The 24,606-nt window shown below is 40.3% G+C and overlaps 4 protein-coding genes across 7 annotated transcripts in view; 3 read left to right on the top strand and 1 right to left on the bottom strand.

Moving 5' to 3' along the window:
- The window catches only part of LOC139548080 (zinc finger protein ZFP2-like), a 301,764-nt gene that overhangs the window by 215,802 nt on the left and 61,356 nt on the right, over positions 1–24,606 (bottom strand). The gene's annotated exons all lie outside the window — the stretch shown is intronic.
- Positions 1–24,606, top strand: part of LOC139548793 (zinc finger protein ZFP2-like) — a 110,533-nt gene that overhangs the window by 69,859 nt on the left and 16,068 nt on the right. The gene's annotated exons all lie outside the window — the stretch shown is intronic.
- LOC139550040 (putative nuclease HARBI1) lies at positions 1,237–5,430 on the top strand. 3 transcript variants are annotated; one of them, XR_011669962.1, is made up of 8 exons: positions 1,238–2,467; positions 2,555–2,731; positions 2,822–2,883; positions 2,966–3,423; positions 3,503–3,538; positions 3,637–4,191; positions 4,473–4,584; positions 4,679–5,430. XR_011669962.1 is itself a non-coding variant. In XM_071360622.1 (7 exons), exons 5-7 carry the CDS (start codon positions 4,123–4,125, stop codon positions 5,047–5,049), a joined length of 552 nt encoding a protein of 183 aa, XP_071216723.1. In that variant the 5' UTR covers positions 1,248–2,731; positions 2,822–2,883; positions 2,966–3,423; positions 3,503–3,538; positions 3,637–4,122; the 3' UTR covers positions 5,050–5,430. The 3 variants fall into 3 exon arrangements, 1 of the variants encoding a protein (XP_071216723.1); XR_011669963.1 differs by having other exon boundaries at positions 1,237–2,731; positions 2,849–2,883; XM_071360622.1 differs by having other exon boundaries at positions 1,248–2,731.
- Positions 14,482–21,570, top strand: LOC139552159 (zinc finger protein 850-like). The gene is made up of 2 exons (XM_071363603.1): positions 14,482–14,596; positions 17,476–21,570. The coding sequence occupies exons 1-2, from the start codon at positions 14,482–14,484 to the stop codon at positions 19,524–19,526; spliced, it is 2,166 nt and encodes a 721-aa protein (XP_071219704.1). The 3' UTR covers positions 19,527–21,570.

Raw genomic sequence — 24,606 nt, 5'->3', positions numbered from 1 at the left:
GACAAGGCTCCTGTTTCTATGAGCTGTTCTAGCAGGCTACTTACTTATATAATAATTTACATTTTGCAAATAATATAATGAACAACATCATAGGGTTGACATTTTGCATCCAATCAATCGAGGCTCATAAGAAAAAAATATATACATATTTTAAAATATTTGATCTGAGGTCTCCAGATAAAAAACAAAAACAAAAGTAAAGCTGTTTTTTTTATGATTTCATATAAACAATACGATTTCATTTGGCATGAACAAAAACACAAATTCTCCGTCAAAAACATAAGTCAGAACACAGCCTCTCTATTCTCTCATGTGATTTCAGGTCCTCTGACTGGGAAAATGTCTTTCCACAATGAGAGCAGTGGTATGTCTTCTCCTCCTGTGTATGTATCCTCTGATGTGATTTCAGGTTCCCCAACTGAGTAAAACTCTTTCCACAGTGGGAGCATTGGTAGGGCTTTTCTCCTGTGTGTGTCCTCTCATGCTTTGTCAGGCCTTCTAACCACCTAAAACTCTTTCCACAATGGGAACAGTGGTAGGACTTTTCTCCTGTGTGTATTCTCTCATGTGACTTCAGGCTTCCTAACCAGGTAAAAGTAATTCCACAGTGGGAGCAGCGGTAAGGCTTCTCTCCAGAGTGTATTCTCTTATGTATTTTCAGGCTCCCTAACTGACTAAAACTGTTTCCACACTGGGGACATTGGAAAGGCTTTTCTCCTGTGTGTGTCCTCTCATGCTCTTTTAGGTTTCGTAACTTAGTAAAACTCTTTCCGCAGTGGGAGCAGTGATGTCCTTTGGCTGGTTTGGGCATCTCTGGGTCTGGTTCCCCTGAAGGACTCTTCCTGCTGTCAGAGGGAGAGTCTGGTCTTTCTCCTGCCAAAGACAAACATATTATTTAGTTAAACAGAGGCCTGAATGAAACATCCACATGATAAAATTGTCTTACATTTACATTTACATTTAAGACATTTAGCTGACGCTCTTATCCAGAGCGACTTACAAATTGGAAAGTTCATACATATTCATCCTCATCCTGGTCCCCCCGTGGGGAATGAACCCACAACCCTGGCGTTGCAAGCGCCATGCTCTACCAACTGAGCCACACGGGACCGCTCTTCCTATGAGGTTTAATCTAGACTAGATCCCCCCCCCCCCCTACATTCCTCAATAACACAAGGTCAGTTTTCACAACATTACACCATTAAACGTAAACTTGGTGAGATTAAAAAAAAATTAAAAAATGATGTAGAGCTCCAAATCTAATCTTGTTCTCATGGGTGTCATGTTTTGGTCGAAAAATGTACTAAATGGTCATAAAATGTACATTCCGACCTCCAAGTTGAACCACAAAGATGGTTGGAGGTCCACACATCAGAGAATGTTGAACTTGAATGGGAATATCAGTTGTTTTAAATTATACTGTCAACCCTCCATAAGAAACCTGTTGGAAATCCTAAAAATTAAACAGAATAGAGAGGACCATTCAAGTTGACATTCAACGGTTGGACGGACCGCCGGCCATCTTTGTGGAAGTAATTAGAAGTTAAAATGTAAATTTCATTACAATTTCAATGATGTTGTCACGACTTCTACCGAAGGTAACTCCTCTCCCTGTTCGGGCGGCGCTCGGCGGTCGGCGTCGCCGGTTTACTAGCCGCCACCGATCCCTTTTTCCTTTTCTGTTTGTTTTGTCTGTGATCCTTTTCACACCTGGGGCCTGTTGCACAAAAGTAGAATTAAGACATCCGGGATAAATGACTCAGCTGAGCTCAATGAAGCCAAAACATGTGCGTCCAGGCTTAATTGGTTGCACAAAGACCAAGCCAGGATGAGCAGACACGGATTCATTAAGCCAGGTGAAACCAATCCTGGATAGGTGCGCGCTCACGGCTCACTCAAATAGACCCCGCCACAGATCACAGATTAACTGATTTACCATGGCAACTAGAGCCGCGTACTTTTCCCCGTCGGAAGCACAAATCCTCATGGAGGCATACGAGGAGGTAAAAGATATAATTAAGAAGAAAGGCAACACCGCCACAGTGATAAAGCAAAGAGAAAAAGCGTGGCAAAGTATTGCAGACCGCCTGAATGCGTAAGTAGTGCACAATTACACACTCACCGCTCCGCTGAAACATCACAATTACAATTCAAATATTTAATTCACATCTCCAAAAATGCAGTTGTACTGTAATTATGAAACGGTTACATTTTTAATTGAAATGCACTGCAGATATGAGTGAAATTGTGTAAAGTAACTCCATCACACTGTATAAAGCTATGATACATTTTTTGATATTTTTACTGAAAACAAGACAAAAATACCAAGTAATTTTTTGCAGTGTGACTCCATTAAATGTGTGTGTGTGTGTGTGTGTGTGTGTGTGTGTGTGTAGATTAAACATGAACGGGCCAAAACGGACATGGCAGCAGGTCAAAATCAAATACAAGAACATTCTGCAGAATGGTATGGTCCCTGACTAATATTTAACAAAGCACAAGCATATATTGTACCCAGAAGGTGCCTGCTCACACATTGTCTGTACTGTTTTAGCAGTGAAAAAGAATACCCACAGACAAGGCACGGGTGGTGGGTCACCAAAGGCTGACCTTACCCCAGCAGAGGACATGGCCTTGGAGCTAAATAAAGGCAGGCCCGTCTTAGAGGGGATCCCTGGGGGGAAAGAGACGAGCATAGGTTCCTCCCAAGATGCCACCCGCTTCATTCAAGGTATGTCCTTCCATCTCTACATGGGATACAACCACATTCATATTGAATCAATTTGGACTGTCTGACTTTGGTTTACCTATTGCCTTGCAGTGTCTGGCAGCACTGTGTTCCTGTTAGAGCCACCAGCACAAGCACCAGACGATGCTGATCCAGTGAGTACTCCATCAAAGGCATACTGTAGGCCTGGCATGTCTTGTCTACTAGCTTCAATATGAATCCGATTAAATGTGATAGGGTGAAGGCCCCAGTGCAGCAGCAACAGCACATGATGGAGACGATGATGAGGAGGAGACCATCTCTCTGGATTCCAGAAGGCATGAGGTATCATGTTAAGACTGTGAAAGTACTATTTACTCTACAATGGTGAGGAGTCCTCATCAAAATCAAAAAATCTAATTTCTTTTACAGGACCCAGATGCTATACAGTGGGAAAACCAGCCTGGCAACATAGTGCGTATTAATAAAAGGACACCACATCCTGCCAAATTCCAGCTGCGCTAATTGTATTGTGTTCACAGAGCTCACAAGCTATCAGAAAGTTGTATGGCAACCACCTCCGGCGCCAAATAGAACTGGCAGACATAGACATTCAGTACAAGAAGAAAAAGATGGAAAATCTTGCACTGGAGTCCGAAATAAAAAAGAGGACAATTAGGAAACTGGACCTTGAAATAAAAAAACTTGAGAGGGAGGTGAGATATGCCTTCAATGTACACTGTATGCTAACTGTAACACAAATGTATTAATCATTATTTTTCTTTCCTCCCCCAGCTCCAAGAAGATGACACAGCTCAAAATAAAAATTAGGTATATTCTCGTAAAGTCAAGTGAGCCATGACATATGAGCTCTTATTGTGAGCACACAGGACGGTGGCATCTTTCTAAGGTTTTTTTTATTTTCCCAGCAATCAGTACAACCAAGTCATCGTTATAAGGCATCGCCCTCTTTTGCCCACCCCCCCAGCACCAGGTGTGGCCACTAGCCTATATGAAGGTCCAAAATTGTGTGTTCCTTTCTGCTCTGACAATGGCATGCCCATTCGTGCGAGATGTGGTGGATGAAGAAGCACTTGTGCTGAGGAGAGCCTTCAGGCGAGAAAGGGTCTTCAGGGACCGGTTGGACCCACTGGCCTTCCCTGATGACCATCTATATGAAAGATACAGGTTTTCTGCAGATGGCATCAGGTATCTATGCAGACTACTGGGTCCCAGGATTAAGCACCGCACTGCACGGAGCCATGCACTGAGTGTGGAGCAAATGGTTTGTGTGGCCTTGCGCTTTTTTGCTAGTGGAGCCTTCCTGTACTCAGTGGGGGATGCAGAACAGCTGAACAAGGCCACAATTTGCCGCACAATAAGGAGTGTGTGTCTGGCTATCAAAGCATTAGCAGATGTCTTCATCTCCTTCCCTGGCCACAGAAGACTCTGTGACATCAAAGAGGAGTTCTATAGGATTGCAGGTAAGAGGATCTACAAATTACAGGACAACTGTTAACACATAGTAGGATACTCATTACTTTGTGTGACAGGTTTCCCCAATGTCATTGGTGCAGTGGACTGCACACACATAAGGATAAAAGCCCCCTCAGGTGCCCATGAGGCCGATTTTGTGAATAGGAAATCCTTTCACAGCATTAATGTTCAGGTGAACATAACTTTTTGATATTGTCCATTGACGAACACTCTGCATTGCCAGTGATGTGCATTGATTGGTGTAATATTCCTCATCTTATGATTTCAGATGGTCTGCAATGCTGACTGTGTGATCAGCAATGTTGTGGCAAAATGGCCTGGCTCAGTCCATGACTCCAGAATCTTTCGGGCCTCTGAAATCTATCAGTGCCTATCACAAGGTAAGCCACACAACCCCTATTTATAACCATCATGGCTGTGTCAAGAATATCACTGTGTTTATGAGGTAGTAATGATGAGATTTTGTGTTGACAGGTGAATTCTCTGGTGTGTTGCTGGGAGACAGGGGGTATGGCTGCCAGCCTTTTCTCCTGACACCTTTCACAGACCCCCAGGAAGCACAGCAGGCCTACAACCATGCCCATGCCAGGACCAGGGCCAGAGTTGAAATGACCTTTGGCCTCCTGAAGGCACGCTTTCACTGCCTTCACAAATTAAGGGTCAGCCCTGTTAGGGCATGTGATATTACTGTGGCTTGTGCTGTCCTCCACAATGTGGCCTGCCTGAGGAAGGAGAGGGCCCCCAGAGTGCCACCAGCCATGGACTGGGACAATCCGGCAATCTTCCCTGATGACGACAGTGGTCGGCTGCTGAGGGACCAATATGTGTTGAATTATTTTAGTTAGTATGTGTGCTTTCAATTTTGGTTAAATATGTCCTGCGGTGGCAGAGGAATTTGGGTTTTTTTGGGTTCGTTTTTTGACGAATTTGGCCTCTTATGATGTTTGTGCGGTATACTGTGTGTAATACAAGGCTGCAGGGAGGCTACTGCATCCATTCATTTGTCTGTTCAGTTGATGTGTATGGATTTGTCCTGCATTTATTTTAGTGTGCAGACATGCAGGGTGTGTTATATACAGACCTTTGAATGTGTATGTATCATTTTGTATAATATGCTTGGATTCTGTGCTTTCCATCTTGTAGAGTCACTGTGACTTCAGTTTCGAAAGGAGCTGATGGTTTACCTGCTTTGTTTTGTCCTTATTCAATAAAGGAACATAATGTTACACATTGTGTTTTTATATTCATATGGAATGTGTATTTGTTTATATGACAGAGTACTAGGGCCACACTGAAGAAAAAGGATAAAGTCATAAATTTATGAGGCTGGTTCTTTCTGCAGAAAAGCTACATATTGTTTTTACAGTTTTGATACTTATGACAATGTGATACTTAATATTCTGGCACATCAGCATGTCTTTGTTTATGAAACCATACTGAAGTATAATTTCACGAAATGCCCCACATCTGTCATTTTAACAACTGTCCTCCTTTAAAACAACTGGTTACAATATTATGACTTGTGTTTTTTTCCCCTCTGTGGCCCTAATATTCTATCATTTTATATATAGCCTTATAGTCTATGGGAAACTGTAAATTATCTAATGATAGCAACATCATCTAAAAATCATTTTTTATCCAAAATCATTGAAATTAATGATCACAAACGTTTAAATAATAACAGTGGGTCTAGTTATATGTGATAACAATGTATAGTGAGCAGTGAAATAACTATTGGTTTCCATTTGTGGTGACTGCTGACTGACATTAGGGATGAGATTAAATAGATCCTGGAATTTAGCCTGGTCTGGAGCAGGCTAGCTCCACAGAATAAATCTCCATGGTAATTTATACCATAACATATCCTCCTGCCCCCTATCCATCTTTAGTGCAACCGGATTACGGATCAATTGAGCCAGGATCACCAAGATATCCTGGCTTAATCCCTTATCCTAGTTTTGTGCAACAGGCCCCTGGTTTCATTTGCGTTTATTTCTGTGTGTATATAGGGCACCTGTTGCCTGCCTTAGTTCGTGCGGGATTAAGCTTGTGTGTATTTGCGCTCGATTATATGTGATGTTTGTTGTTTTCACTATTACGCACGTGTATGTAAAGTGTCGGAACTGTGTTTGTTCCTCCGTGCGTTTGCACGAGTTTCTGAATATCGAGAGCGTAGTTTTTTGGATTTTCGTCTGTGCCATTTTTGTATTGGTGGACTATATGATTAAACACGCTTCTCAGATATCCCTGCGCTCCTGCGCCTGACTCCTACAGTGGTCTGAAGCAGAGGTGCAAAGTACTTAAGTAAAAATACTTTAAAGTACTACCTAAGTACTTTTCCTTGACATCCAAAAGTACTCGTTACATTTTGAATGCTTAGCAGGACAGCAAAATGGTCAAATTCACACACTTTTCAAGAGAACATCCCTGATCATCCTTACTGCATCTGATCTGACAAATACATTGTTTGTAAATGACTCCTGAGTGTTGGAGTGCCCCTGGCTATCCGTAAAATAACAAAACAAGAACATTGTGCGGTCAGGTATGCTTAATATAAGGAATGTGAAATTATTAATACTTTTACTTTTTATACTTAAAATTATATTTTAGGGATTACATTTACATTTGATACTTAAGTATATATATTTTTTTTTATGACTTTTACTCGAGTAGTATTTTACTCTGTGACTTTTACTCAAGTCATTTTCTATTAAGGTATCTTTACTTTGACTCTAGTTTGACAGTTGGGTACTTTTTCCACCACTGGTCTGAAGGGTCCATTCTATGAATTCTATGTGTATAATTGAAATGACACCCACCCTGTATTCAACCGATGGCAGGCGAGACTCAAAAACCTCAGATGATGTAGAGTAGGGTCTAAACTACAACATGTGCAAACAAGGAGTTTGCATGTTTTTAGATAATTGATGTTAAAAGGTTAAAAATGTAATATTTTTTTTTTAAATTGGGGGGGGGGGGGGGATTATAAAACAGTTTAACAACTCTTTTTGTTTTTCAATGATATCAAACTCAACCGTTTCTCTATTCCAGTGATTAAAACATGGATGTCTCATGGTCTGGTGGGGAATAGAAAACGGGTCAACTTTGAACATTTAAAGGGAGTGCTCCTAATCTCAGTTTCTTACCTGTATAAAAGATACCTGTCCACAGAAGCAATCAATCAATCAGATTCCAAACTCTCCACCATGGCCAAGACCAAAGAGCTCTCCAAGGATGTCAGGGACAAGATTGTAGACCTACACAAGGCTGGAATGGGCTACAAGACCATCGCCAAGCAGCTTGGTGAGAAGGTGACAACAGTTTCTGTGATTATTCGCAAATGGAAGAAACACAAAAGAACTGTCAATCTCCCTCAGCCTGGGGCTCCATGCAAGATCTCACCTCGTGGAGTTGCAATGATCATGAGAACGGTGAGGAATCAGCCCAGAACTACACAGGAGGATCTTGTCAATGATCTCAAGGCAGCTGGGACCATAGTCATCAAGAAAACAATTGGTAACACACTATGCCGTGAAGGACTGAAATCCTGCAGCGCCCGCAAGGTCCCCCTGCTCAAGAAAGCACATATACATGCCCGTCTGAAGTTTGCCAATGAACATCTGAATGATTCAGAGGACAACTGGGTGAACGTGTTGTGGTCAGATGAGACCAAAATGGAGTTCTTTGGCATCAACCCAACTTGCCGTGTTTGGAGGAGGAGGAATGCTGCCTATGACCCCAAGAAACCATCCCCACCGTCAAACATGGAGGTGGAAACATTATGCTTTGGGGGTGTTTTTCTGCTAAAGGGACAGGACAACTTCACCGCATCAAAGGGACGATGGACGGGGCCATGTACCGTCAAATCTTGGGTGAAAACCTCCTTCCCTCAGCCAGGGTATTGAAAATGGGTCGTGGATGGGTATTCCAGCATGACAATGACCCAAAACACACGGCCAAGGCAACAAAGGAGTGGCTCAAGAAGAAGCACATTAAGGTCCTGGAGTGGCCTAGCCAGTCTCCAGACCTTAATCCCATAGAAAATCTGTGGAGGGAGCTGAAGGTTCGAGTTGCCAAACGTCAGCCTCGAAACCTTAATGACTTGAAGAAGATCTGCAAAGAGGAGTGGGACAAAATCCCTCCTGAGATGTGTGCAAACCTGGTGGCCAACTACAAGAAACGTCTGACCTCTGTGATTGCCAACAAGGGTTTTGCCACCAAGTACTAAGTCATGTTTTGCAGAGGGGTCAAATACTTATTTCCCTCATTAAAATGCAAATCAATTCATAACATTTTTGACATGCGTTTTTCTGGATTTTTTTGTTGATATTCTGTCTCTCACTCTTCAAATAAACCTACCATTAAAATTATAGACTGATCATTTCTTTTTCAGTGGGCAAACGTACAAAATCAGCAGGGGATCAAATACTTTTTCCCCTCACTGTATTGTGCTCTAACATATAGAGTCTAGATTATCTTGGAGTCATTGTACTCCTTATAGTGTGCTCTAATATATAGAGTCTAGATTATCTTGGAGTCATTATACTCCTTATAGTGTGCTCTAATATATAGAGTCTAGATTATCTTGGAGTCATTATACTCCTTATAGTGTGCTCTAATATATAGAGTCTAGATTATCTTGGAGTCATTATACTCCTTATAGTGTGCTCTAATATATAGAGTCTAGATTCTGAGATCTATTTTTATATATACATTTTTGACAATCTCAAAAGTAGCCTTTCTGATCCAGCTCATTTTTATACATATATCATTTGTAACGATATAGCATCCTCTTCAAACAATTCACATGGATTCTTGGTACTTTTTAATGATATGACCCGTTTTATAAATTGAAATGGAAAACTTGTATTTTTTGACATCTTTTACTGAGGTCTCAGTTTAATACGTTCTGGATGTAGCCTAGCCCTGTTGTAGATATAGAGGATGTAGCCTAGCCCTGTTGTAGATATAGAGGATGTAGCCTAGCCCTGTTGTAGATATAGAGGATGTAGCCTAGCCCTGTTGTAGATATAGAGGATGTAGCCTAGCCCTGTGTCCATAGATGTTTGCCCATGGAAGAAGTGGTTAGAAAATGACTTTTTGGACCTGAATGGCAAAACATTCAGGAGATGTGGGGGGCGGCAGGTAGCGGCAGGTAGCCTAGTGGTTAGAGCATTGGACTAGTAACCAAAAGATTGCAAGATCGAATCCTCGAGCTGACAAGGTGAAAATCTGTCGTTCTGCGCCTGAACAAGGCAGTTAACCCACTGTTCCCCGGGTAGGCCTTCATTAAAAATAAGAATTTGTTCTGACTTGCCTAGTTAAATAAAGGTTACATTTTTTTTTTTTTTTTAAACATGCTCTCTCTCTCCATCTGTCACTCATCTGCAGATATGTTTTGATGTGCGAGGATGCCAACCCCCAGTCCCATCATCGACACCTCAGCTGCTTTTAAGATAACCTTTTTGCCGACTAGAGACACTGCTATGTAATTGTGATGAACTGAGACAATATTTAGGTAGCACTGTGATTCATTAATCATGTGCTGCCTTCCCTGCTCCTATGTGCTTACCTCTTTCCCTTTCTGTCTTTTACACCTCTCCCACCACCACCTCTTTCTTCCTCTGTTTTTATAATGCACAACAGATGTGCATTGAAGTACAGATTGAACTTGTATTTATAACACTTGGATAATGAGCTTTTCAATCAAGCTTTTCACATTCTCTACTGGTTGAAATGAAGTGTAATGTGATGAAATACTCCACCTATCCTGTGTTTATCAGATCAATGCAGATGAAGGGCATTAGATGTTGAGATGAACCGGTGTTGGAGTATTTACATGATGCATAGGAAGTGTAGTGTTCTGTTTTTTAAATTCTATTTCTGTATATATGAATTAACTAGTTAAATCCTGTTTCTAGTTTATTAGTTACAATGTGTAACCATTGATGTCCCAGGACCAAGATTGGTAAACACTGTTGAAGTGTATAATTGTAATACATACATGCAGACACAGTGTCATTCAAAGACTGGAATTTGATACTCCTGGTATTGGATATGACTGAAAAATAATCTCAAAGACATTCATACCTAAACTGCACCTTTATTTGCCAAGGTACAGTACATGATCAGTGAATATATTAAATGTACAGGCTACAATGTGGGGATCTCATGCATGGTAATAACTACATGTATATACGACTTGCATCCTTGGCACAACATGATATTATATTCTACTCAATCCATAGGCTTCATTAATGTCATTCAGGCTGTGTTGAAGTTGATACAACTGGCTATGATAGCTGAGGTTCATAGCTAGGTTCTGAACTAATATGTATACCAAACGTTTGGGTCCATACACAGATCGGCTAGATAGCTAGCTACACATCCATGGGCATAGAGGGATTTTAATCATCAGGAGTTGTTTCAGGAGTCCCTAAAACAACCAGAATTACAATTTCATACTCATGTCACAACACCCATAAAGCTAGTCAGCTATCTGGCTAATGTTAGCTGGCTAATGTTAGCTAGTCAGCTAGCTGGCTAATGTTAGCTAGTCAGCTAGCTGGCTAATGTTAGCTAGTCAGCTAGCTGGCTAATGTCAGCTACCTTGCTAAATCGCGATTTTCATAAATTAACTTTATGATAAAAAAATGCATAATCGTTTGTCTATACATGTCTATACATGAACTAACATTCCTGACAACTGTACATGTTTTTTGCATGATTAGTTATGACGTTATAATCCCTTACATTTGCTTCCATCCTACAGTTCTGTGTAGGGGTACCCCTCTCTCCTAGTATTTCTGTCCGCCATCTTTAATCCAGTTCAGTTCTGTGTAGGGGTTCCCCTCTCTCCTAGTATTTATGTTCGTCATCTTTGATGCAGTACAGTTCTGTGTAGGGGTACCCCTCTCTCCTAGTATTTCTGTCCGCCATCTTTGATTCAGTTCAGTTCTGTGTAGGGTTCCCCTCTCTCCTAGTATTTCTGTCCGCCATCTTTGCTGAAGAAAGTCTAACAGTCACTAGCGAGCAGCAGCCCCCCCGGTCCTAGTGCCGGCCCGGTAAGATGTTTTCGATGCGATGGAACGGTTGACGAAATAAGAAATCACAGAAAAAATATATTGACTGATATTGATTTATTTAGGGGGGGCTAATTAATATTTTAGGACTAGCTAATTCCCTGAATCCTACCCTTTAATTTTTTGTCTGAAAATTAAATTTACATTTTACTCAACTGCGTTGCCCACTCCAGTCAGCAGATTGCGGGCTGCGATTTTAAGGCAATTCTGCTACTGTGACGTATAATCTAGTGGACGGGTCGCTTCTTTCAACAGCAGCATCAGTAATTCAGCCACCTCGGTAGCTTGCTAGCCAAAATAGACGAACCAATAAAGCTCTTTAGACGCTTTAGTGTATATTTGCCACTGTATTTTAAAACCACTTCTGTCGCCTAGTTAGTTATCCGTTTTAATTTCATATTTACGGTATTGTTTTCATTATTCATCTAGCGGGCTGGTTAAGTTAGCATTAGCCTAGCTAGCTAACATCTCCAACCATGAGGTCACTAAGCTACTCTCTTGTTAATGAAGAGGAGGACTGCTGGACGGAGAAAGAAGCTCTCGTCAAAGAGGAGAAGGAAGAGAAGGATATCACAGTAAAACAAGAAGTAGAGGGTGAGGCTGTTACTGTGAAAGAAGAGGAGAAAGACGTTACAGTGAAAGAAGAGGAAGACGCGTTCAGATTGAAAGAGGAAGAGGATGTTACAGTAAAAGAAGAGGAGGAAGAGAAAGAGGAGGATGTAGTTTTTGGAGTGAAAGAGGAGGATGGGGAGATGACTGTCACATTGGAAGAAGAGGAGGAGGAAACTGAATATCTGGGCTCGGTTTCCCAAATGCATCTTAAGGCATCCAATGGTTCTAACGATGAACGGGCCCTGATTAACACAAGTAAGTACTACTTTAAAAACAGAGGCACAAACTCTGCAGTTGTTGAACTGTTTTATTTTAGTTGTTGAACTGTTTTATTTTTTTTATTTAACCAGGTGGCTATGATGTCATAATGATAGTTTAACATGGTGACCATGATGTCATAATGATAGTTTAACCAGGTGGCCATGGTGTCAAAAGTTAAGACTTTTTGTATTTAACCAGGTAGGCCAGTTGAGAACAAGTTCTCATTTACAACTGCGACCTGGCCAAGATAAAGCAAAGCAGTGTGACACAGACAACAACAATAGAGTTACACATGGAATAACATGGAATAAACAATAAACAAGCCAATAACACAATAAACAAGTCAATGACACAGTAGAAAAAAAGAAAGTCTATATATAGTGTGTGCAAAAGGCATGAGGTAGGCAATGAATAGTCCATAGTAGCGAAGAATTACAATTTAGCAGATTAACACTGGAGTGATAAATGAGCAGATGATGATGTGCAAGTAGAGATACTGGTGTGCAAAAGAGCAGAAAAGTACATGTACAGCTGCAGCGATCGGTTAGCTGCTCAGATAGCTGATGTTTAAAGTTGGTGAGGGAAATATAAGTCTCCAGCTTCAGCGATTTTTGAAATTCGCTCCAATCACTGGAAGGATGTGTGGTGTTAAAGGGGAAATCTGCAATTACCACATCCATATTTTGATTTTTAAATGATTTATTTATAGCCATTGATTCTTGAAGAATATAACACATGCCTCATGAGCTTAGTTCAACTGTTGTACCCCATCAGAACACCAAATAAGCTTTTTTACTTCAATGTATAGAAACAATGTAAATCAACACTGTAAAGCCTCAAAACATAGTTAAAACTATAATGTTGATATCATGGATGGTCAGTCCTTGTATCCATCGGTCTGTCTATGAATTTGAAAGTAGTTACATTTCTCCAGCCCCATCCATCATCTTATTAGCAAAATAGTGGTGGAATTACCGCTTTTTATTGGTTGATTGATTGTTGTGTGGCTTTTTTAAAGGGACAACTTAGTATTTAAACAGCAACAAAATGGCTGCCCAGAGACTTGGTTTGGTAAACAGCTGAGGGATGGGGGCTGGAGAAATGTAACCACTCTCAAATTCATAGAGAAAGCTAATGTATCAACCGTAATCCAACACATAGCGACCTCGTCAAAAAGTTCAGACATCTTGGCGTAACAGTTTTAAGGTGTTGGCTTGACAGTCGCTGGACCCATGTTTGAGTTCAGCTCAGGGCAACCCCCTGAATTCACTACACTATGAATACAAGAACTGGCCATCCATGAGGTCAAAATTATAGTTTAACCAGGTTTCTAGGATATATACACTGCTCAAAAAAATAAAGGGAACACTTAAACAACACAATGTAACTCCAAGTCAATCACACTTCTGTGAAATCAAATTGTCCACTTAGGAAGCAACACTGATTGACAATAAGTTTCACATGCTGTTGTGCAAATGGAATAGACAAAAGGTGGAAATTATAGGCAATTAGCAAGACACTAGAACCACAAGTATTTCACTACACCCCCAATAACATCTGTTAAACACGTGTATGTGACCAATAAAATGTGATTTGATTTCGATTTGAAATAAACGTCCTATTTATCAAAGGTGCTTTTGGCTGGGGTCAAAATGACTCCAAAGGATTTGAATTTGTTAAAAGTCCATATTGATACAGAAACACTAAACCATGATTTAGATTTAATAAGAACAAGTTGATTGACAAAGTCATGAAAAATTGGAGGAATTGAATAACCCACATTTTGGCTATGATCAAAGATATGCCTCTGCGGTCAAAATGATCCATGTCAGAAGTATGGTTCAATGAAAATATGTAGTGGGTGTAAAGTGTGTTTTAAATTCTCACTCATTAAAAACGAATCAATCAACACATGCTTCTCTTTGAACGACATAATATAATATTAAACTTCTATGAAATAAATGAAAAATAAACTTTTGGTTCCTCAACTGCGTTGCCCACTCCAGTCAGCAGATGGCGATGTGCGTCTTTCAGGTTCAGGCGATGCTGCCAGTGTGACGTATAATCTAGTAGACGGGACGCTCCTTCAACAACAACAGCTAGTCAGACACCTCCGTAGCTTTCTCGCAAACATAGCTACAACATTCACGCTCTTTACACTGTTTTGGTGTATATTAGTCGCTGTGGATTAAACACACTTCTGTCGTATGTACTTGTTGGCCCATTCAATTATATATTTACGTTGTTTGTCAGCTAGCTGGTTTGCTAAGTTAGCTTAGAACTAAGCTAGTCGCTAATGCTAGCTAGCTAACATCTCCGACCATGAGTTCACTAAGCTACTCTCCTCCTGATAAAGAAGAGGAGATCTGCTGGACGCAGAAAGAAGTTCTCGTTAAAGAGGAAGAGAAAGATGTTACACTACAAAATCAAGTAGAGGGTGAGGATGTTACCGTGAAGGAAGAAGAGAAAGACGTTACGGTGAAAGAAGAGGAAGACGCATTCAGAGTGAAAGAGGAGGAGGATGTTACAGTAAAAGAAAAGGAGAAAGATGAGGATGCAGTTTTTGGTGTGAAAGAGGAGGAGGGGAAGATTACTGTCACATTGAAGGAGGAGGAAGAGGAGGTTGGAGATCTGTTTAACACCAGTAAGTACCGTCTCTGCAGTCGTTGAACCAATATGCAGTAAAGGGGCTCCGCCTTCTGGATTGAGTTATTCAAGATTCATTCTTAATGCAGGGTGAAGCATTGCTTATTGTGGTCTGTTAACTGCCCTCTGAGGTGTACAATTCACTTCCAGTGAACTGATCTCTAGTCAAAAGTGGTTCCCTCAGTAGGTCATCTTAAAGATACAAAAAATGTAAAGCACCTTACTGGCAACTCCACTTACCAAAATTTTAAGAAACACAGCCATGTCTATATATTTTGCATTGTAATTTGCAATGAATTATGTATTGTATTATGTAGAAGGGTGGCCTTGCTCGAGCCTTGGCTTGTGCGAGCCGGAACGGCTAATAGGTCATCTCCTGTTTCTGAAGCGTGAGGAAGACTCAGGGGTTTTATGTAATGTTATGTACACTACCGTTCAAAGTTTGGGGACACTTAGAAATGTCCTTGTTTTTTAAAGAAAAGCACATTTATTGATCAGAAATACAGTGTAGACATTGTTAATGTTGTAAGTGACTATTACGAGTCTTATAGCAAATGGTCTGAATACTTATGTAAATAAGGTATTTCTGTTTATTACCTGTTTTCACTTTGTCATTATGGGCTATTGATGACATCCCTCTGAAACAAGATATTCTAACCATCAGAAAAACTTCTTCCTTAGCCTACTCCTCCCGCTGCTGCTGGCCTTCGTAAATTCTGATGTTATGCTCCTATAGTTTCTGGTAATAGGCTACACCAGCAGTCGCTATGCTCCTATAGTTTCTGGTAATAGGCTACACCAGCAGTCGTTATGCTCCTATAGTTTCTGGTAATAGTCTACACCAGCAGTCATTATGCTCCTATAGTTTCTGGTAATAGGCTACACCAGCAGTCGTTATGCTCCTATAGTTTCTGGTAATAGGCTACACCAGCAGTCGTTATGCTCCTATAGTTTCTGGTAATAGACTACACCAGCAGTCGTTATGCTCCTATAGTTTCTGGTAATAGGCTACACCAGCAGTCGTTATGCTCCTCTAGTTTCTGGTAATAGGCTACACCAGCAGTCAGCAACCTTTTCCATTTGGTGCCAAGTTATCTGACCATTTCTACTGATCTGGTGCCAGTTGTGATTTTCATATTCACATTTTATTGGAACAGTTTCATTTAATTTATAATAGTAATAATAATTATAATAGTCTTTGTATCTCAACATCATTCTCTGTGGTTAATCTACATTCTATTTAAATTAAATTATAAAGAAACATTTTTATTGACATTGCTAAGTTTAAAAAAAAAAACTACATAAAGCCAGTTTTTAAAATTATGAAATGCACTCGAACTATGTATCATTTAGTGTCTCTTTATGTTACGATTTAAGTCCAAACTGTAACTAGGCCACTCAGGAACATTCAATGTCATCTTGGTAAGCTCCTCCAGTGTAGATTTGGCCTTGTGGTTAAGGTTATTGTCCTGTTAGTACAGTTTTTTGTATTCAGATATCTGAAAATGCACTCTACCTACGTAACATTTTGTGGCTCCTTATGTTACGCTGGGAAAACAGTTTTCGCGGGCACAGAAATCCTAAATAATTTCAGAGTTGGCTAAACCCAATGGTTCTAACCGAGAGTTACCTTAACTTTATTGACAACACCCAAATGGATACTGTCATGAACGCGGTTCTTCAATAATTACACATCATTCTTAATACCGTAGCTTTTTAGTTAGTCACATGTTCAACTATCATCAGCTGATCCAGGAAATCATTTTCTGAATGACAGTCACATGACAAACATCACAACATGCAACCACAACCAAAGTGCTTCTTCATTCATTACTCTGGTAAAGACAGTTATGCCGTGCTCCACGTTGGATCCAACATCCCTAACAAATTGATGTTTATAATGTTATTGTCTGCTTGATTTACAGTAGGGTCTCGTTAGTCTGTTTGGACACGGAGATACTTTGCTCATAATGTGTAGAGAACTGTTCCTTGATGGATAGGCTGTTGTACGACACACAGAGCTATTTTCCTTTATTTGTTGTTAGGTGAAGTTATGGGCGAATTTGGCAAACAGTGTACAAACCCTCATTGTCAGGCTGATGGAAAAGCTAGACAAAAAGCATTTTACTGGTTGAAGGTTTTTTTTAAGTACAAAGCGGTTGATTTGCGATGATGACACAAACATATTTTAAGCAGGACATTCAAACGAGCCTTACAATTATAATCCAAAGTAGTGTGAAATGCACTCATAAGCAACCTGGAAATGGAGGTTACTCCCCTGAGTTTTCCCCCAATCACATTCAGAATACTTTGTGAAAAACTAAAATCTTTGCTCACCATTTTCGCTCCAGGCAGATATACTACATACAATTTTATTAAACACAGAAAGGGGCCTATATTGGAGACCAAAGTCGTCTGGCACACTGCTTAGAGTTTCAACAACATGAATAACTTATTTCAAATCTACACGCTTAGATGTTACTACTAATGTGAAAACAAGACAATATATGACTGTTCTTGCTCATTTTAAGACAAATTTCAAATAATCATTACATTCATTACAGACGTCAATTGTTGTACAACATCATGGCTACGCTGTTGGCATCACTTTTTACAGTGGATTTCCGCTGTTGTGGGCCTTTAACCATCTGTCTGACTTTGTTGTTCACACAGGAGAGAGACGGGACTACCGTGGGTCCTCTGGGGAGCCTCAACAACCTCATGATGCTGACAAGGCAGAGAAGAGTTTCTCCACATCAGAACACCTCAAGAAACACCAGCAGAGATCCACAGGGAAGAAACCTCACTGCTGCTCTGACTGTGGGAAGAGATTCACCTCCTCAGCAGGCATTAAAATTCATCAGAAAATCCACACAATAGAGAAACCTTATAGCTGTCAATGTGGGAAGAGTTTTACTCATTCAACCAGCCTGATATCACACCAGAGAACACACACAGGAGAGAAACCATATAGCTGTAATGAATGTGGGAAGAGTTTTATTCACCTAAGCAGCTTGATGTCACACCAGAGAACACACACAGGAGAGAAATCTTATAGCTGTGGTCAATGTGGGAAGAGTTTTGATACATCTAGCCATCTTATTGTACACCAGAGAATACACACAGGAGAGAAACCTTATAGCTGTGGTCAATGTGGGAAGAGTTTTGGTCAATCTAGCACTCTGACTCTTCACCAGAGAATACACACAGGAGAGAAATCTTATAGCTGTGGTCAATGTGGGAAGAGTTTTAATACATCTGCCCAACTGACTCTACACCAGAGAACACACACAGGAGAGAAACCTTATAGCTGTGATCAATGTGGGAAGAGTTTTACTACATCTGCCCAACTGACTCTACACCAGAGAACACACACAGGAGAGAAACCTTATAGCTGTGATCAATGTGGGAAGAGCTTTGCTGTATCTAGCACTCTGACTCTACACCAGATAATACACACAGGAGAGAAACCTTATAGCTGTGATCAATGTGGGAAGAGTTTTGTTACATCTGGCAATCTGAAGATACACCAGAGAACACACACAGGGGAGAAACCTTTTAGCTGTACTCAATGTGGTAAGAGTTTTACTCAGCTAAGCAACCTGATATCACACACAGGAGAGAAACCATATAGCTGTGGTCAATGTGGGAAGAGTTTTGGTCAATCGAGCACTCTGACTCTACACAAGAGAATACACACAGGAGAGAAATCTTATAGCTGTACTCAATGTGGTAAGAGTTTTACTCAGCTAAGCAACCTGATATCACACCAGAGAACACACACAGGAGAGAAACCATATAGCTGTAATGAATGTGGGAAGAGTTTTATTCACCTAAGCAGCTTGATGTCACACCAGAGAACACACACAGGAGAGAAATCTTATAGCTGTGGTCAATGTGGGAAGAGTTTTGATACATCTAGCCATCTTATTGTACACCAGAGAATACACACAGGAGAGAAACCTTATAGCTGTGGTCAATGTGGGAAGAGTTTTGGTCAATCTAGCACTCTGATTCTACACCAGAGAATACACACAGGAGAGAAATCTTATAGCTGTGGTCAATGTGGGAAGAGTTTTATTACATCTGCCCAACTGACTCTCCACCAGAGAACACACACAGGAGAGAAACCTTATAGCTGTGATCAATGTGGGAAGAGTTTTACTACATCTGCCCAACTGACTCTACACCAGAGAACACACACAGGAGAGAAACCTTATAGCTGTGATCAATGTGGGAAGAGTTTTGCTGCATCTAGCACTCTGACTCTACACCAGAGAATACACACAGGAGAGAAATCTTATAGCTGTGATCAATGTGGAAAGAGTTTTGGTCGATCTGGCCAGCTGACATCACACCAGAGAATACACACAGGAGATAAATCTTATAGCTGTGGTCAATGTGGAAAGAGTTTTGGTCGATCTGGCCAGCTGACATCACACCAGAGAATACACACAGGAGATAAATCTTATACCTGTGGTCAATGTGGGAAGAGTTTTACTACATCTAGCATTCTGACTGTACACCAGAGAACACACACAGGAGATAAACCTTATACCTGTGGTCAATGTGGGAAGAGTTTTACTACATCTAGCTCTCTGACTGTACACCAGAGAATACACACGGGAGAGAAACCTCATAGCTGTGATCAATGTGGGAAGAGGTACACTGATAAAAGATCTCTGATTAAACATCAGAAAATACATGGAGTTGTTTCATGATATCAATGAATTAATGTCACAATGTGGAATGTTTTAACATTGTAGTGGGAGTATTTTAATGATGTCACAATGTAGAATGTTTTAACATTGTAGTAGGAGTATTTAAATGATGTCACAATATAGAATGTTTTAACATTGTAGTAGGAGTATTTAAATGATGTCACAATGTAGAACCCTAAATGTTTGTCCCCTGTTCTATTGATTTGAATGCAACACTTCAAAATGTAGCGATCTATTTTCTACTAATTGTCCTCTAATCAGGGATGTACACATTATTCCCATATTCTGTGTGGTTTTTGAGCTTTTAGTTTTAACAGGACGCGTAACCTCATCTCCCATCTGTCACACAAATAATTTTGACATGATATCGATGAGTGATGACAAACAAGGGTTGTGTTCCTTTGTTTAGCGACCCCTACATTTAAATGCATCGCCCCAAAATGTAGCTGACTGTTTTCTGCAGGTTGTCCTCTAACCAGTGAGGTAAAATATATCTCCCATTTCCATGTGTTTTAGTTGTGTTAGTTTCAACAGCACCTACAACCTGATGTCCCCCCTAATTGAATTCAGTGATTTATTGCTACTTGTCAAAACAACAGCGTTTCTGGTGCTTGTGCAGTTTATAAGGAGCTTGTTTTTAAAAATATTATTATTGTGGCAGATGTTTGTGTATATACCACATGTTAGGTTTTCAATTGATCCCAAACTGTTTCTGCATATTGGTTATTGATTTGAACATGTTAAACTGTGTTTTGACATTGGGCTATCCTACCTAGCAACTATGCAACCAAATATTTCATATTTACATTTCATTTGGTAATGATAATTATTTATGCAACCAACTGACAATTATATTGACATTGTTGCCCTGTTTTTAGAATATCAAGGTTAATTCTCACATGTGCCAACCCAAATGTACTAGAGCATGACATTGGGGACTGGGCCCCGATCCAACAACATGCCTATCTAGTGAACCCTGAAAAGAGAGAGAAGCTCCACAGTGAGGTGGAAAGTTACTACGGATATTGCAGGAGTTTCCTCTTGAAATCAGACATGTCTGTGGTGAGAACAACCTGGTTGCTGATTGTCTCAAGGGGGGCAGTCAAAATGTTTTGTGTTTTGCGTTTAGCCAGTGCGTTGCCATGGATCACAGTTTATTTTGACTGTTTTTCTGTATTGGAGGTGTGTTTTGATTTGATTTGAGTTTTGTTTGGGCTCGTTCCAAAGGGACGAGAGTTCTAGAAGCTAGTGAGTTTTAGGTTTCTTTGTGGGAAAAATAAATATTGTTTTTAATTGTTGTTAGACAGACACCATGTTTATATTGGTGATGGGGAAGCATTGTAGTTGATTATAATGTGACATGGAAGTTGTTTTCTGTTGGTGGTGAGCATTCTCTTAAGCTTTTGGTTTTTCCATTTATGTTTTGAGGTTGGACTTTAGCACGTATAGCTCGTTAGCACGTAGGACGCACTGATTGGTGTCACCTCGTTAGTCAGTATGTGTTACACCTGTGCTGGCTTGTCCATCTCGTTAGTGGGAAGGTGTTCCACCTGAGCTGGTCCAGGTTCTATTTAAGAGTGTCTGGCCCAGTGCTGCAGTTGTCTTGATAGATGTGGAGAGTCAACACCTTTAGTTGCTCCACCTTTTTGGTTTGCGTCCTGTCTTTAAGTTTATTGTGGGTTTTTCTTTAGTTTTCCTCTTCTTGGGCAGATTTAGTGGGTCTCATGGTGGGTGTCTTTTTTCGGTCCCAGTTGTTGTTACTAGTCAATTGTCAGTGGACACCCCTATGGTGACTTTCAGAGCCCATCCTAAAAAAAAAATTGAATTTTGGGATGGATATTGCATCCAATTAATATTTTTATCAATGGCATTTCCTTAGGGTGCCCATTAGTCTTTCAGTTGTTAGTCTTCTGTTTATTGTGTACTAAATATTTATGTTTTTCATTTTTTTATTTGTTTTTTCCTGTGAAGCCCTTGTGTTGCATCCATGTCTGAAATGTGCTGTATAAATAAAGCTTGATTTGATTTCAACAAATGAACCCAATGACTGACCAATCAACAGATTCTTGGTCCCTTTTAGTATTTGTTAATGAATACAGTATATACATATGAGATGAGTAATACATAGACTAAGATACAATAGAATAGAAAACAGTATATACATATGAGATGAGTAATACATAGACTAAGATACAGTAGAATAGGATAGAATACAGTATATATATATATGAGATGAGTAATACATAGACTAAGATACAGTAAGAATAGGATAGTATACATTTAGGTTGAAGTCATTAAAACTCGTTTTTCAACCACTCCACAAATTTCTTGTTAACAAACTATAGTTTCGGTGAGGACATCTACTTTGTGCATGACACATGTAATTTTTCCAACAATTGTTTACAAACAGATTATTTAACTTATAATTTACTGTATCACAATTCCAATGGGTCAGAGGTTTACACACTAAGTTGACTGTGCCTTTTAAACAGCTTGGACAATTCCAGAAAATGATGTCATGGCTTTAGAAGCTTCTGATAGGCTAATTGACATCATTTGAGTCAATTGGAGGTGTACCTGTATTTCAAGAACTACCTTAAAACTCAGTGTCTCTTTGCTTGACATCATGGGAAAATCAAAATAAATAAGCCAAGACCTCAGAAAATAAATTGTAGACCTCCACAAGTATGGTTCATCCTTGAGAGCAATTTCCAAACGCCTGAAGGTACCACGTTCATCTGTACAAACGCAAGTATAAACACCATGGGACCATGCAGCTGTCATACAGCTCAGGAAGGAGACATGTTCTGTCTCCTAGAGGTGAATGTACTTTGGTGAAAAAGTGCAAATCAATCCCAGAACAACAGCAAAGGACCTTGTGAAGATGCTAGAGGAAACAGGTACAAAAGTATTTGTATCCACAGTAAAACGAGTCCTATATCGACATAACCTGAAAGGCAGCTCAGCAAGGAAGAAGCCACTGCTCCAAAACCGCCATAAAAAAAGCCAGACTACGGTTTGCAACTGCACATGGAGACAAAGATCGTACTTTTTGGAGAAACGTCCTCTGGTCTAATGAAACAAAAATAGAACTGTTTGGCCATAATGACCACCGTTATGTTTAGAGGAAAAAGGGGGAGGCTTGCAAGCTGAAGAACACTATCCCAACCGTGAAGCACGGGGGTGGCAGCATCATGTTGTGGGGGTGCTTTGCTGCAGGAGGGACTGGTGCACTTCACAAAATAGATGGCATCGTGAGGTAGGAAAATTATGCAGATATATCGAAGCAGCATCTCAAGACATCAGTCAGGAAGTTAAAGCTTGGTTGCAAATGGGTCTTCCAAATGGACAATGACCACAAGCATGCTTCCAAAGTTGTGGCAAAATGGCTTAAGGACAACAATGTCAAGGTATTGGAGTGGCCATCACAAAGCCCTGACCTCAATCCATTGGGCAGAACTGAAAAAGCGTGTGCGAGCAAGGAGGCCTACAAACCTGACTCAGTTAAACCAGTTCTGTCAGTAGGAATGGGCCAAAGTTCACCCAACTTATTATGGGAAGCTTGTGAAAGGCTGCCCGAAACATGTGTCCCAAGTTAAACAATTTAAAGGCAATGCTACCAAATACTAATTGAGTGTATGTAAACTTCTGACCCACTGGAAATGTGATGAAAGAAATAAAAGCTGAAATAAATAATTCTCCTATTATTATTCTGACTTTTCACATTCTTAAAATAAAGTGGTGATCCTAACTGACTTAAGACAGGGAATCTTTACTACGATTAAATGTCAAGAATTGTGAAAAACTGAGTTTGAATGTATTTGGCTAAGATGTATGTAAACTTCTGACTTCAACTGTACAAGATGAGTAATGCCAGATATATAAATTTATTAAAGTGACTAGTGTTCCATTCCTTAAAGTGGCCAACAGTCTGGTGGCCTTGAGATTGAAAAACAGCTTCTGTCTCTCGGTTCCAGCTTTGATGCACCTGTACTGACCTCGCCTTCTGGATGATAGCGGGGTGAACAGGCAGTGGCTCGGGTAATAACAAAGAACAAATGTGTGTACCTGAGGGGAAATTCACTTTCATACAGCCAAAATGGGTGAGAAATTACACAAATATCAGTGGACAATTTGCACTAATTTAAATAAACACAGATGGAACATATTCTCTTTTGCTGACGTGATGAACCACTAAGGGGACATAAATATTTACCATCTAAACCATGTGTGACCTCTCACCTCTCTGGCTGTAAAAGTGTTCTTCCTAACCAGTCCCTCAACAGCTCTCTGACTGAGCTCCACCCTCACTGGGTCTTCAGAGGAGAGGAAGGCTGAGGAGGGATGGAAGGATGAATGGATCAGTCAGTCAATAAAGTGTAGAGCTGCTGTCTGACAAAATCACTATTTTGGTAGTTCATTAAAGGAAATAAGGCTTAATGACTGGTGAATACCAACTATCAATCACTTAGATCATGTATTTTCAGGTAGAGATACATCCTTGGGACGTTCCTAGCCCGTTGAAGTTGACCTTTAAAAGGGTTAAGGTTAGGGTTTAGGGTAGGAATGTCCCAAGGATTCCAGATAGCATTGACCATTGTGCATTCTTCTGTCTCTTACATAGCAGGTGATGAGTTCTGAACTTGAAGTCCCTGGTTCGAGCCCAGGGCTGTTACACATTATTCGGTCTCTTTTACATAGCAGGTGTAAAGGAAAGAAAAAGGAAAAAGGAAAGGAAAGACAGACAAGACAAGTAGGTGTGCAGTGCATTATGGTGATTGTAGTTTAGAAAATAGCATCTAATTATACCAATCTGTGTGTGGGGTTGTTTGAGAAGAATGTGATTGTCAGCCCTAACAATCCATTCTAGCACCTCATCAGGCTCTGAAAAAGTCTTAATTGATGACGTGTTCCTTCTATTCCAGGGGACAGCAGAGGAACTTCATCGATTCCACTCCTTCATCAATACAAGCAGTGAACATCTGAAATTCACCCTCACCTTTGATGTGCATGAAACAAGTTATCTGGACATTTTGACTAAGAGGGAGGGGGGTGGTTTTCGCACAGACCAATACAGGAA

This window comes from Salvelinus alpinus, chromosome 2 (genome assembly GCF_045679555.1).
Source record: "Salvelinus alpinus chromosome 2, SLU_Salpinus.1, whole genome shotgun sequence".
In the NCBI taxonomy this organism is placed as follows: domain Eukaryota; kingdom Metazoa; phylum Chordata; class Actinopteri; order Salmoniformes; family Salmonidae; genus Salvelinus; species Salvelinus alpinus.
Note: the sequence above shows the minus strand (reverse complement) of the source record. Positions and strands in the feature narration are given on the sequence as shown.

Bases quoted from the DNA above. Each gene is read 5' to 3' on its own strand.
- LOC139550040 (XM_071360622.1), top strand. From the start codon at position 4,123: ATGTCTTCATCTCCTTCCCTGGCCACAGAAGACTCTGTGACATCAAAG. The intron at 4,192-4,472 runs GTAAGAGGATCT...TTATGATTTCAG, and splicing joins GGAGTTCTATAGGATTGCAG to ATGGTCTGCAATGCTGACTG. The intron at 4,585-4,678 runs GTAAGCCACACA...TTGTGTTGACAG, and splicing joins CTATCAGTGCCTATCACAAG to GTGAATTCTCTGGTGTGTTG.
- LOC139552159 (XM_071363603.1), top strand. From the start codon at position 14,482: ATGAGTTCACTAAGCTACTCTCCTCCTGATAAAGAAGAGGAGATCTGC. The intron at 14,597-17,475 runs GTGAGGATGTTA...TTGTTGTTCACA, and splicing joins ACTACAAAATCAAGTAGAGG to CAGGAGAGAGACGGGACTAC.